Consider the following 14,588-nt stretch of genomic DNA (forward strand, 5'->3'; position numbering starts at 1 on the left):
TGGCACCATTTTGGGGTACATATGACTTTTTATTTAATTTTTTTGGAGGCGAAGCAGGCAAAAATTACAATTCGGTCAGTGTTTTAAATTTTTTTGTGGGGTTCTCCATGTGATATGAGAACTTTATTCTGTGGGTCAATACGATTATGGCGATACCAAATTTCTATAGTTTCTTTTCCCCATTTAAAAAAACTTTTGCATCATAAAGTCACTTTTTTTTTAAATTAAAATAAATTGTATTTTGCACTGCCAAATACTAATATCCATGATATGTTTATTTTTCTGCCAGAGTAGCTGTCTGAGGGCTTATTTTTTGCGGGACGGGCTGTAGTTTTTATTTGTACTATTTTGGGGTACAAAGGACTTGGAGTATTTATTTTTTATTTTTATCCAATCGAGCAGATATGGGAAAAAGCAAATGTAAGCAAAAGTCCATCTTGGTTCTTGAAGATCCAATGAGTTCGATGACATACAATGCACTGGAATAGTAATTTATATATACTGCAAGCAAGCATTCTTATGAACACTCATTTAACTATCATCTCAGTGTAAAAGGTTTTTACTTTTTGTTGCCTAAAACTTGAGTGTGTCCTATACTCAGGTGTGTCTTATAGTCTGAAAAATATGGTAACTGGTAGCCATGCATCTAAAAATGCCCAAGCTACTAAAATATAAAACTTAATTATGCAGGATGAACGGTAACAGAATAAAAAAAAATTAAAAATAAAAATGGCTGATTTATTACCTTGCCCCCACCCCTCCTAAAAAAAAAAAAAAATTAAAAAAAGTGATCAAGTCACATGTACCTCAATAATGGTACCAATAAAAACTACTGCTCATCCTGAAAAAAATATAAAAAAAGCCCTCAAACAACTCTGTAGACATAATTAAGTTGCCATGTCATTTTTAGTGAGCAGTGAATGCTGTAAAAACAACCCTCCCCAAAAAATAAAAAAATATAATAAAGACAGACAATTTCATTTTTTCCCATTTTTTTTTTTCTCAAATAAATAATACGGTGCCATTAAAGGGGTTGTCCAGGATGAGGAAAACATGACCTTCCAAAAACAGCACCACCCCTGTCCAGGTTGTGTGCTGTATTCCTGCTCTCCCCACTGACAAGGAGCTGTGACAAGGTGATTATGTTTTTGAAAAAAAGAAGGTATGTTTTTCTAATCCTGAAAAAACAAACAAAAAAACTTTAAAACAAAAATCAAAATAAGCCCTCATATAGCCAGCATATATTGCCTTGAAAGAGTATTCATACCCCTTGAACTTTTCCACATCTTATTCATGTTACACCCACAAACCTAAAAAGGGGTTATCCAACCCATATAATAGCCCCCAAAATGCCCGGGCATCTCATGTAGGTTATACTTACCCCGCTCTCCGGCACCCCCGATTCTCCGCACGGCTGGCTCTGCCTCTCCCCATCACGCGGATAAAAACATGCAATGAAAGGGGAAGGGGGGAATTGGTGTGGGCATCAGGAACAATGTGGGTGCCTTGGGGGGCATTATAGGGGTTGGATAATCCCTTTAAATGTGTTTTATTGAGATTCTGTGTGATCGACCAAAACAAAAGGAGCAAGAATGTGTGAAGTAGGGTTATTGCGATACCAAAATTTTGATTCGGTTTCGATACAATAAAGTATTGCAATACTCAATACCATGTGAAAAAAATAAAAACAAAAAAGCCACATGCATTTTGCATTTGAAAAAATTTGCGAATCGCGCAGTTTTTATATCCTTTTTTTTCCTTTTCCGGCGTTCAACGCATAGGAGATTTTTTTAAATATTTTAATAGTTTGGACTTTTTGGATGTGGTGATATGCGATATGTTTATGTATTGTTTATATATTTTATATGTAAAATTGGGAAAAGGGGCGATTTTTTATACTTCATATTTTAGTGGGATTTTTTTTTTTATTAACTTTTTATTTAATAACCATTTCCCCCCTTTAGGGGCTAGGAACTGGAATCTTTTAATCCCTTGTGCTATTCACCCTGATAGAGCTCTATTAGGGTGAATAGGACTTTGCACTCTGCCTGCTGCCCTGTGCATAGTACACACAGCAGCCAGCAGGGAGGTTACCATGGCAGCCAGGGCTTCAGTAGCACCCTGGTTGCCATGGCAACCGATCGGAGCCGGATCACACTGCCGGGGCTCTGATCACAACTACCACTGCCACCAATAAGAAGGGGAGGGGACCCTGTGGCCACTGCCACACAATGATTTTAATACTGGGGGAGTTTAGCGGGAGAACTGCGCCACCACCAATGATAATTAACCTTTATTACAGGAGGCGGGTGCCAGCAGAAGATCAGCGACAGTTAACGCCTCAGGTGCCGCACCCGAAGGGTTAACTGCCGCTGTCAGAGCCAGGGTGACGGCTATGTGTATCTGCTGCCGGCACCCGCCTCCTGTATTAAAGGTTAAAGAGGACCTTTCATGGGTCCAAACACTGTAAACTAACCATCAGGACATGTAGCGCGGCGCCCCGGGATCTCACTGAACTTACTATCATTCCTGAGCGCCACTCCGTTCGCCCGCTGTGGCCCCCGGTATATTCTCCAGCTCTGTATGCTAATTGCTAGCATCAGAGCAATGGGGAGGAGAATGCCCTTATTTCTCAATGAGAGTTCCTTCTCCGTGGCTGTAGCGCTGTCCAATCAAAGCAAAGAACATCACAGCCAGGGAGAAGGAGAGTTTTTTTTCTCTCCCTGTGACGCTCTGCGCTTTGATTGGACAGAGCTTTTTTTTTTTTAACTGCCTAACGCAGGATCGCGGTCCGGAGGAGGCAGCACTGCGCACAGTCACGCATATACGCGTCATCTCGCGAGATGACGCGCTTAGCCGGCCCGCTGCGGGCCGGCAAAAGTTAGAGGGGGGTCACGTCACCAACCTGCCAGCCAATGATCATTGCTGGCAGGCTGGCGATTTTTAAAACCTCAAATCAGAAGCCAGTTAAGGCCTCTTTCACACTTGCATTGTCCGGATCCGGCGTGTACTCCACTTGCCGGAATTACACGCCGGATCCGGAAAAACGCAAGTGTACTGAAAGCATTGGAAGACGGATCCGTCTTCAAAATGCTTTCAGTGTTACTATGGCACCCAGGACGCTATTAAAGTCCTGGTTTCCATAGTAGGAGTGGGGAAGCGGGGGAGCGGTATACTTACAGTCCGCGCGGCTCCCAGGGCGCTCCAGAGTGACGTCAGAGCGCCCCATTCGCATGGATGACGTGCAATGCGAGCACGTCATCCATGTGCGTGGGGCGCCCTGACGTCACTCTGGAGCGCCCCGGGAGCCGCACGGACGGCAAGTATGCTGCTCCCCCGCTCCCCGCTACACTTTACCATGGCTGCCAGGACTTTAGCGTGGTAACCACTCTAAAAAAGCTAAACGTCGGATCCGGCAATGCGCCGAAACAACGTTTAGCTTAAGGCCGGATCCGGATCAATGCCTTTCAATGGGCATTAAATTCCGGATCCGGCCAGTCTTCAGGATTTTTGTCCGGAGCAAAAAGCGCAGTATGCTGCGGTATTTTCTCCGGCCAAAAAATGTTCCGTTCCGGAACTGAAGACACCCTGATGCATCCTGAACGGATTTCACTCCATTCAGAATGCATTAGGATAAAACTGATCAGGATTCTTCCGGCATAGAGCCCTGACGACGGAACTCTATGCCGGAAGACAAGAACGCAGGTGTGAGTCCTAACACATCATATTAGTAAATATGATGTGTTAAATGGCTTCCCTGCTCCTCTGCTGGTCCTTTTCGTCGGTTGGTCTCAGCAGAGGAGCAGGCATCACAGTGAGTAGCACCAAACACTACACTTAGCCCCAGATCACCCCCCTGCACCCCAATTAACCCCTTGATCACCCCTTCTTACCCCTGTCAATCACTAGTGAAAGTGAAAAAAGTGATCAGTGTAAACTGTCACTTTTTTTTCCACTGGTATTGACTGTTAGGTTTTGGGGAAAGTTTAGGCAGCTTGGTTAGGTAGTTTAGCGATCGTTTAGCGCTCAGCCCACCGCACCACAGTCACTTATTGAGGGAAAAGATCAGACCCTGGAGCCGGTCGGTTGCCCTGACTACCTGGGGAGCAGTGGGAAGACAGTCTGGGACTTGGTGTCACCCTTATTTGGCAAGGGGTACCATCGTTATGTGGACAATTTCTACACAAGTGTGGCCCTCTTCAGGGATTTGTTTCTAGAACAGATTTGCTGCTGTGGCACCGCGCAAACTAGTCGCGCGGGCTTCCCCCAACGGCTTGTTACTACCCGTCTTGCAAGGGGGGAGAGGACTGCCTTGTGTAACGAACTGCGTTGAAATGGAGAGACAAGCGTGACGTTTACATGCTCTCCTCCATTCACGCAGACACGACAATCCAAATTGAGCGAGCAACCAGAGTCATTGAAAATCCCCTCTGTGTCCACGACTATAATTTGCTCATGGGAGGGGTGGACTTCAATGACCAGATGTTGTCTCTGTATTTAGTTTCCCCACGCACCAGACGCTGGTATAAGAAGGTGTCTGTATATTTAATTCAATTGGCTCTGTATAATAGTTTTGTTCTCTACAGTAAGGCTGGGAGAACACGATCCTTCCTCAAATTTCAGGAAGAGATCATCGAGAACCTCCTGTACCGAGGAGGTTCCGTGGGCCCTTCCACCAGTGTAGTTAGCCGTCTACACGAGCGACATTTCCCCAGTGTCGTTCCTCGTACCTCAACCCAACCGTCACCCCGGAAAAGATGTTGTGTCTGTAGCAGGAGTGGAATAAGGCGTGACACCTGCTATTTCTGTCCTGACTGCCCTGACCACCCTGCCCTATGCTTTGGAGAGTGTTTACAGAAGTACCACACACAGGTACACTTAGCATAGAGATCACATCTCACCAGGACAGGCACACAGGGCTATTAGGGCCCATTCACACACACACACAGCTGCTGCAAACCTCTCCTTTCACCTGGGACAAAGTGCATAATGCACTTCGCCACATCTTTGGGCGATTTGCGCTTTGCACATTGTCCCATGGGGAAGGAGAGGTTTGTCCTATAAAAGGTAAAAAAACAAACAAAAAAAAAAAAAACACCAGTAAGCAAAAAAGTTAACGCTCAGTTTCAAGAGTTAAATAAAGTTTATATGTTCTGTTCTAAAGTTATTAAAAAGTTAATAAAATTTATTGCGTTGCGGCTTGGTTTTTTCTTTTTTGTTTTGTTTTTTTTGACCTTCCAGGTGAACCAACCGGTCGACTAGCTGCAGCACTGATGTGCATTCTGACAGAAGCATTGCGCTGCTGTCAGATTACACCCAAGTCGGTGTATGCGGCGCTGCAAGACGAGATTTCTCCTCTGCAGTAAAAGATACGTTTGCCGAGGCATATGAGCTGAGGAGGTGGCGGTGTTCATATGCTTTAGCAAACACTTTGTATATAAAAAATAAATAAATCCCGGCAATGATTTATTCATCCACATCGATTGATGTGAATGGAGAAATCGTGTTTGCCAGGGCATACGAGCTATGTGGGTATGGATGTTGGGCGGAGATCCTATGTCCTGGCAGACGCCTTTCCCCCCCTTTTTTTTTTTTGGGCAGAGATTTTTTCATCCACATTGATCGATGCGAATGAAGAAATCTGTGCCCAGAGGCTGAACGGAAAAAAAAAATAAAAAATCTCATTACCCGCATGCTCAATATAAGGAGAATAGCAGAAACTCCTAATGCTGGCCATACATGTAATGAATGCAGAGACCCTCAAATGCCAGGGCAGTACAAACACCCCACAAATAACACCATTTTGGAAAGAAGACACCCCAAGGTATTCGCTGAGGGGCATTTTGAGTCCATGAAAGATTGAAATTTTGGTTTCAAGTTAGCGGAAAGGGAGATTTTAAGAGAAAAAACAAAAAGAAAAAACAATTTCCGCTAACTTGTGCCCCAAATTTTTTTTTCTATATAAACTCAGCATGCCCCTCATTGAATACCTTGGGGTGTCTTCTTTCCAAAATGGGGTCACATGTGGGGTATTTATACTGCCCTGGCTTTTTAGGGGCCCTAAAGCGTGAGAAGAAGTCTGGGATCCAAATGTCTAAAAATGCCCTCCTAAAAAGGTATTTGGGCCCCTTTGCGCCCCTAGGTTGCAAAAAAGTGTCATACATCTGGTATCGCCGTACTCAGGAGAAGTTGGGGAATGTGTTTTGGGGTGTCATTTTACATATACCCATGCTGGGTGAGAGAAATATCTGTCAAATGCCATCTTTGTATAAAAGAATGGGAAAAGTTGACTTTTGCTGAGATATTCATCTCACCCAGCATAGGTATATGTAAAATGACACCACAAAAACACATTCCCCAACTTCTCCCGAGTACGGCGATACCACATGTGTGACACTTTTCTGCAGCCTAGGGGCGCAAAGGGGCCCACGTTCCAAAGAGCACCTTTCGGATTTCACAGGCCATTTTTTACAGATTTTGATTTCAAACTACTTCTCACGCATTTGGGCCCCTAAAATGCCAGGGCAGTATAACTACCCCAGAAGTGACGCCATTTTGGAAAGAAGACACCCCAAGGTATTTCATGATGGGCATAGTGAGTTCATGGAAGTTTTTATTTTTTGTCACAAGTTAGTGGAATATGAGAGTTAGTAAGAAAAAAAAAAAAGAAAAAAAATCATAATTTTCCGCTAACTTGTGACAAAAAATCTAAAGTTCTATGAACTCACTATGCCCATCAGTGAATACCTTAGGGTGTCTACTTTCCGAAATGGGGTCATTTGCGGGGGTTTTCTACTGTCTGGGCATTGTAGAACCTCAGGAAACATGACAGGTGCTCAGAAAGTCAGAGCTGCTTCACAAAGATTGAAATTCACATTTTTGTACCATAGTTTGTAAACGCTATAACTTTTACCCAAACCATTTTTTTTTTTACCCAAACATTATTTTTATCTGAAAGTGAAAAATTTCATTTTTTTTGCAAAAAAAAATCGTTACATTTCGATTAATAACAAAAAAAGTAAAAATGTCAGCAGCAATGAAATACCACCAAATGAAAGCTCTATTAGTGAGAAGAAAAGGAGGTAAAATTCATTTGGGTGGTAAGTTGCATGACCGAGCAATAAACTGTGAAAGTAGTGTAGTGCAGAAGTGTAAAAAGTGGCCTGGTCATTAAGGGTGTTTCAGCTAGGGGGGCTGAGGTGGTTAAATGAGTACTTTGCCCCAGATGTACAAAACAAATATATTTTCAGATAATGGCACCCTAAAAGAAGACAGTACTTCTAGCGGAAGAAATTTATCCTAAATAGAGGAAATCTATTCTAACCAGAGATGAGTGAATTTGTTGAAATTAGTTTTGGGTCCAATTCGCCAAATGTTTTTTTAAAAAAAGTTCAAATCCAGTACAAAAAGATCAGTCTCAAACAAACTGATTATGTTTTTTTCAGGAAATACTAGAGAGGAAAGGAAGAGAATGACTCTTACAGTATGCTACTGTTGGTTTTTGGGCCATATATATGTGTTGTCTTGCTATTAGACACTTGGTATTTCTTCCTCACTTTCAGTTAAAGGGGTTGTCTCATCATAGACAATGGGGGCATATCGCTAGGATATGCCCCCATTGTCTTCTAGGTGTGGGTCCCTGCTGGGACCCGCACCTATATCAAGAACAGAGCCCCGCAAGGTGGTGGCTGGAGGACTCCGGTCCGGTCACCACCAAGCTGGCTCCCCATAGAAGTGAATGGGAGCGTACCGTGCATGCGCAGCCCCCACTCCCATTCATTTCTATGGGGCCAACCAGCGCTCAGCTTTTTTCGCCGGCCCCATAGAAAATGAATGGAGGGTGGCTGCGCAGCGCAGTTCGCCCTCATTCACTTGCAGGGCTCCGTTCTCACCGCTAGGACCCGCACCTATAAGACAATGGGGGCATATCCTAGCGATATGCCCCATTGTCCATGATGAGACAGACCCTTTAAATATTATGTTGGGAGTTTCTCTCTGGTATGTCAAACTCTGGGTTTGTCGGAATTAAAATCTGTTTAGAAACTTTGGATCAATTCCAAAATGGCAGGATGAATTTGCTCATCCTTAAAGGGAGTCTGTCACCTACCTGACCGGTTTCAAACAGGTGACATTGTTCAGTAGGGCACAAAGACATGACACAGATGTTATTTGTGTTTAGTTCTTCTGATACTTCAAATTGCCCAAAAAGGTTTTATCATATGCTAATGAGCGGTCACAAGTGCCCAGGGGCGGAGAGTTTTCTGAACATGCCTAAGTTCCTCCGCCTCACTCGCGCCCAACTCCGTGCCTCAGTAAGCTCAAGCCAGCCCTGTGGCTCTGCGACATCATAATTCCCTTATAGGCTGTTCGCGCATCACTGCCGGTCCCGGGCATGCACAGTGTTCTGCCCACTGCGGGCAGAGGGATAGGCATATGGAGTGCGCATGCACCAGTTACTGGTGTGAAATTGGAGCATGCGCACTGCATAACTCTGTGCCTCTGACCACAGGAGCTGGTCTGAGCTTACTAAGGGGCGGAGTTAGGCGCGAGTGAGGCGGAGGAACTTAGGCACTTTCAGAAAACTCTCCGCCCCTGGGCACTTGCGACCGCTCATTAGCATATGATCAAATTGCCCAAAAAGTTTTGAAGCATCAGAAGAACTAACCACAAATAACATCTGTGTCATGTCTTTGTGCCCCACTGAACAATGTCACCTGTTCGAAACCGATGAGGTAGGTGACAGACTCCCTTTAATTCTAACAAACCTAAATATTTTGCAATTAATTTCAGGCAAATAAGGAGACAGCCAAACATGAGCAATTCAGAATTAAAAAAGGGGAGTATGCACAACTACAGCACACACTTCCAGTCATAGTTTAGCCTTTTAAACATATGTAGCTAAATTTGTATTTCTTATCTGAACATGAATTCCACAGCGTGAAAATTGTCTAGATGTTCCTCAAAGAATACATTCATCTATCAAAGTTTTTCCTTCGGCTCTAAGACAAGGACTCCAGATGTCAGAGGTGTGTAGTATTGAAAATATCAGGCATCTATGAGTTAACCCTTAAATGTATGATGCTTATACAACAGTGCCACCTAGCTATGAGCAGTTAATACTACATCAGTAGCAAAAGTGAATTCTGGGTAGTATTATGACATCACGCTCCTCATCAATGCACACACCCATCCAACAATGATGAGAGAGAGAGAGAGAGAGAGAGAGAGAGAGAGAGAGAGAGAGAGAGAGAGAGAGAGAGAGAGAGAGAGAAAAAAAGAAAGAGAGAGAGAGAAAGAGAGAGAGAGAGAAAGAGAGAGAGAAAGAGAGAGAGAAAGAGAGAGAGAGAAAGAGAGAGAGAGAAAGAAGAGAGAAAGAAAGAGAGAAAGAAAGAGAGAGAAAGAAAGAGAGAGAAAGAAAGAGAGAGAAAGAAAGAGAGAGAAAGAAAGAGAGAAAGAAAGAAAGAGAGAAAGAAGAAAGAGAGAAAGAAAGAAAGAAAGAGAGAAGAAAGAAAGAAAGAGAGAAAAGAAAGAAGAAAGAGAGAAAGAAAGAAAGAAAGAGAGAAAGAAAAAGAAAGAAGAAAAGAGAAAGAAAAAGAAGAAAGAAAGAAAGAAAGAAAGAAAGAAAGAAAAGAAAGAAGAGAAGAAGAAAGAAAGAAGAAGAGAAGAAAGAAAGAAAGAGAGAAAGAAGAGAAGAGAAAAGAAAGAAGAGAAAAAGAAAGAGAGAGAAAAAAGAAGAGAGAGAAAAGAAAGAGAGAGAAAGAAAAGAAAAGAAAGAAAGAAAAAAGAAGAGAAAAGAAGAGAAAAAGAAGAGAGAGAAGAGAAAGAGAGAGAAAGAGAGAAGAAAGAAAGAAGAAAAGAGAGAAAGAGAGAGAAAAAGAGAGAGAAAGAGAAGAGAAAGAGAGAGAAGAGAGAGAAAGAGAGGAAAGAAAGAAGAAAAGAGAAAGAGAGAGAGAGAGAGAAAGAAAGAAGAAAGAGAGAGAGAGAGAGAGAGAGAGAGAGAGAAAGAAGGAAAGGAGAAATGTTTTGAAAAGGTTCAATATTCTAGGCTCAAAGTATCACACTCTGGTCAGCTAATTAATCCATACCCCCTGAGCAAAGGGTACGTCCAAATTGTGACTTTGGGGTTTCATAAACTGTAAACCATAATCATCCAAATTATAGCAAATAAAGGCTTGAAATATCTCACTTTGCATGTAATGAGTCTCTCATATGTTAGTTTTACCTTTTAAGTTGCATTTCTAAAAAAATTAATTAACTTTGCACGATATTCAAATTTTTCGAGTTTCACCTGTAAGCGAAGATTCATACTAAGTTCTAGCGCAGGCATGAGATCCAACCAGACGAACATGCGCAGTAAAGAGATACTGATAAGAACGATATCAAAGTTCTTGCGCATGCACGAAGTGAGAACACTATCGCAAGAACCTAGCAGCGCACTACATTGGAATGACTAGAGATAAGAGGAGTGGACAAGGGGAGGAGAAACAAGGAGGCTTGCCGCTGCGCCGTCTGTTAAGGAAATTATCCAGCTTTTACTGTGGATATAAAAGTGATTTTCATTTCATCTGTATACGTGATATAATTTGCTGACATTTGAAAAGAAAACTATAGAAGTGAACTGTGTGTGTTAAGATAAGATAACATTTGTACTACTCCTTGTAATTTTGCCTCTCTTGCTTAAAATTCTAAACCCATTAGTTAACACATTTTTGTAAAGTGAAACTTGAAAAATAACTAACCAATCAATAGATGGATTCAAAAGCCATTATTGAAATGTCTGTAAACCAATCATGTTTTACTTTGAGGGGTTACACCCTGTGAACTGTGTATAAATAAAGGGTGCAGGACACTTTCACTTTAGGGTCCTGACAAGGTTTTGAACTATACTCAGACTTCTGTCATTTTCCTCCGTCGACGTCATTCACCTGAACACGAGGCAACGATCATCAAGTGGCTGACCCTTGGCCTGCCGCAACACCGTCCTATAGAAGACGGCGTAGCAAATAACAAACTATAAATTCAGACGGAGGCCATTATTGGAGTAACGAACCTCTGATGTCACCCCAGAGCAAATAAAAAGGGATGCCCTCGCCCGGCCCAGAGTCAAACTCTGCCCGGTTTCCCTGAGGACGCTGGGTTTCCGGCAAAACATGTCGGAGGGCAGCATTTAGTTGCCGTTTTCCGGTAGCAGTAGTAGCACAGCTAGGAAGGTAGCAACAATATACAACATACAATTAATGGCTGGAACTGGTGTATGCGCGCAATACACACCAGTATACATAACAGAAACATAGGATGTGTCGGCAGATAAGAACCATTTGGCCCATCTAGTCTGCCCAATATATCTGAATCCTATGAATAGTCCCTGGCCCCATCTTATATGAAGGATGGCCTTATGCCTATCCCATGCATGCTTAAACTCCTTCACTGTATTTGCAGCTACCACTTCTGCAGGAAGGCTATTCCATGCATCCACTACTCTCAGTAAAGTAATACTTCCTTACATTAGTTTTAAATTAGAGGGGCAAAGGTTTAAAAGTATGTCCTCTTGTAGCAGTTTTTCTTCTTTTAAATATTTTCTCCTCTTTTACCTTGTTGATTCCCTTTATGTATTTAATAGTTTCTATCATATCCCCTCTGTCTCGTCTTTCTTCCAAGCAATACACGTAAAAGGTCCTTTAACCTTTCCTGGCAAGTTTTAACTAGTCACTGCTGACATTATAGGCAGTAATTGCCGATAATACTGTGAGCTACACTGCAATTGTTTTAAAATATTCCCTTCACATTTCAAAGAGTTTCTAAGGGTACTTTCACACTAGCGTTAGAAGAATCCGGCAGGCATTCCATTGCCGAAACTGCCTGCTAGATCCGGAAATCCACATGCAAACTGTTATCATTTGTTTCCGGTAAGTCTGACAAATGCATTGCAATACCGGATCCGTCTCTCTGATGTCATGTGCTATGTGACTCTTACAGTTCTGGGATGTATTGGATAACCCTGGCAGCATTATGCCAGTGTTATCCAACACATTCCAGAACTGTAAGGGTTACAAAGCAGCATAAATCAATATAATGCTATGTGAATGCCTTCAGTGCTGGGAGGTAAGGCTGGGTGCTGCAATGCGGACTCGCTGCGGGAGGAATGCTGGTCTGCAAGGGGCCTAAGTGAATGATATATTTAATAAAATACGCCCTCCATCTACTAAAAGCGTCATAAGTTATTAGTATGTATATAAATTAGCTTTGCTCACAAAAAAGAAAGTAATTCTTTTTTATGCCAGCTGACGTTAGACATACTAATTTGCATCTTTAAAGATGGTGCCTGCTCAGAAAATCCCCCATGCAACCAGAGGTAAATTCAGAGATTGGTGAGAACAGCGGGCACAGACTTTCAACCCCTTAGATGTTGAGGTCTTTTCCCCGTGATGAGATGGGGAGAACCATTAATTTGCTGAATCAACCTCAAGCCTTCTGAAGGCTCCCAAGGCTGCCACAGTGATGGTAATTCTTTGCAGGCTAAGGAACAAACATGTCCAATTCCCCTGGGAACTTTGAAAAAAAATAAAATGGAAGGTTCACCATTTATTTGTCACTAGGCATGAGCGAACTTGTGTTTTCATCATGTGCAGCGTACAAGGTTCGGGTTATCTAAGAATTCCATTATGGATTCCACTCCCATGGACCATAAGTTATGGTCCGTGGAGCGGGAATCCATAACAGAAATCTTAGATAACCGAACCTTGTAAGCCGAACGTGAAAACAAGTTCGTTCAACACTATTTGTCACTTCAGCTATCAAAAGCGGTGGGACCTGCACCTATATCGAGAACGCAGCAGGGAACGCTGTGGCTGGAGGACCCCAGATTTCCCGGGGTCCGTCCACCACCAAGCGCTAATCCCCACCTCTCCCATAGAAGTGAATGGGAGCATACCGCACATGCGCAGCTCATGCTCCTGTTTATTTCTATAAGGCCGTCGGAAATAGCCGCTATTTCCGGCAGTCCCATAGAAATAAATGGAGGGCGGCTGCGCATGCGCAGTGTGCCGTCCTTCAGTTTCGGGGCTCTGTTCTTGATCCACAGCTGGGACCCACACCTATCAGACAATGGGGGCATATCCTAGCGATATGCCCCCATTTTCTGAGATGGGAGAAGCCCTTTAAGGACTGAGCCTATTTTAATTTCAGATTTTTCCTCCACATGTTCCAATAGCCATAACTTTTTTATTTTTCCGTTCGCATAGCCATATGAGGGCTTATTTTCTGCGGGACAAAATGCATTTTAAATGGCACCAATTAATTTACCATGTCTTTTAAGGGAAAAAATTTGTGTGTTAAATTTAAAAAAAAAAAAATTATTATTCCATCAAGGTTTTGGGGGTTTTAACATCACGGCATTCAGCGTGTGCTAAAAATCTACCTGTCCAAGTCTGTTTGCTTCACACTCAGCGGCTCACAGTGCCGCCCCCTCCCCACTCCATAGACTTCTACAGGAGCTTGCAAAAAGAAACATCAGTGAGAAGAATTATGAGTGAATGTTTGGGAAAGGAGGAAAATGGCTCATAACTGGAGAACACATTTTTCTCTGATAACATATATTACAAATTATATTTATGTGTAATACTGATTTATGAAAAGTTGTGTGAAAAGTTAGTGACCATTTATAGAACACTGCTCTTAAGCACTAATGCAACTTCAAGATAAAAATGGTCACTCACTTCGTTTAGGCCTGGGGAAGCTGTCATGCAGCCTAAACACAACCTTCTCTACAAAATGTTGTATGTCACATTGCTCAGGGCCACGAACAAACACCATCCAGTCATGTGTGAATCCCTCAGTGGTGGGCTTCTTCCTCAGTTGAGCGCGGTGTCCCAGCTCCAGCTTCACCTGAACAGTGCACTGTAGAATAATTAGCACAAAATTATGATCAAGACAGACAGAAGCCAATCAACCATTTTCGCCATATAACAAACTAGGGTTGAATGATGCTTCGAAACATCAATACTTTGATTTTTGATTCACTACTGACATACTAAGCTGCTCTGGGAGTGCCGAGACTGATACGCTCTCTATAGATATCTATCATTATATACACACACACACACACACACACACACACACACACACACACAGGATATAAATAGTCTACACAACCCTGTTAAAATGTCAGGTTTCTGTGATGTAAAACAAATGAGACAAAGATAAATAATTTCAGAACTTTTTCCACCTTTAATGTGACCTATAAACTGTACAACTCAATTGCAAAACAAACTGAAATCTTTTAGGGGGAGGGAAGAAATAAAAAAAAAAAAATAATAATAATAATAATAATAATAATAATAATAATAATAATAATAATAATAATGTGGTTGCATAAGTGTGCACACCCTCTTATAACTGGGGATGTTGCTGTGTTCAGAATTAAGCAATCACATTGAAAATTGTTAAATAGGAGTCAGCATACACCTGCCATCATTTAAAGTGCCTCTGATTAACCCCAAATAAAGTTCAGCTGCTCTAGTTGGTCTTTCCTGAAATTTTCTTAGCCGCAGCCCACAGCAAAAGCCATGGTCCACAGAGAGCTTCCAAAG

General features: G+C 42.4%; 1 protein-coding gene across 4 annotated transcripts in view; it reads right to left on the bottom strand.

Moving 5' to 3' along the window:
- MLLT1 (MLLT1 super elongation complex subunit) overlaps positions 1-14,588 on the bottom strand; it is a 205,772-nt gene that overhangs the window by 96,067 nt on the left and 95,117 nt on the right. For all 4 annotated transcript variants that reach the window (XM_044306040.1, XM_044306058.1, XM_044306049.1 and 1 more), the window contains one exon: positions 13,716-13,896. In XM_044306040.1, the coding sequence (XP_044161975.1) occupies positions 13,716-13,896 (181 nt within the window). The remainder of the gene's footprint in view (positions 1-13,715; positions 13,897-14,588) is intronic.

This window comes from Bufo gargarizans, chromosome 1, assembly GCF_014858855.1.
Source record: "Bufo gargarizans isolate SCDJY-AF-19 chromosome 1, ASM1485885v1, whole genome shotgun sequence".
NCBI lineage: Eukaryota > Metazoa > Chordata > Amphibia > Anura > Bufonidae > Bufo > Bufo gargarizans.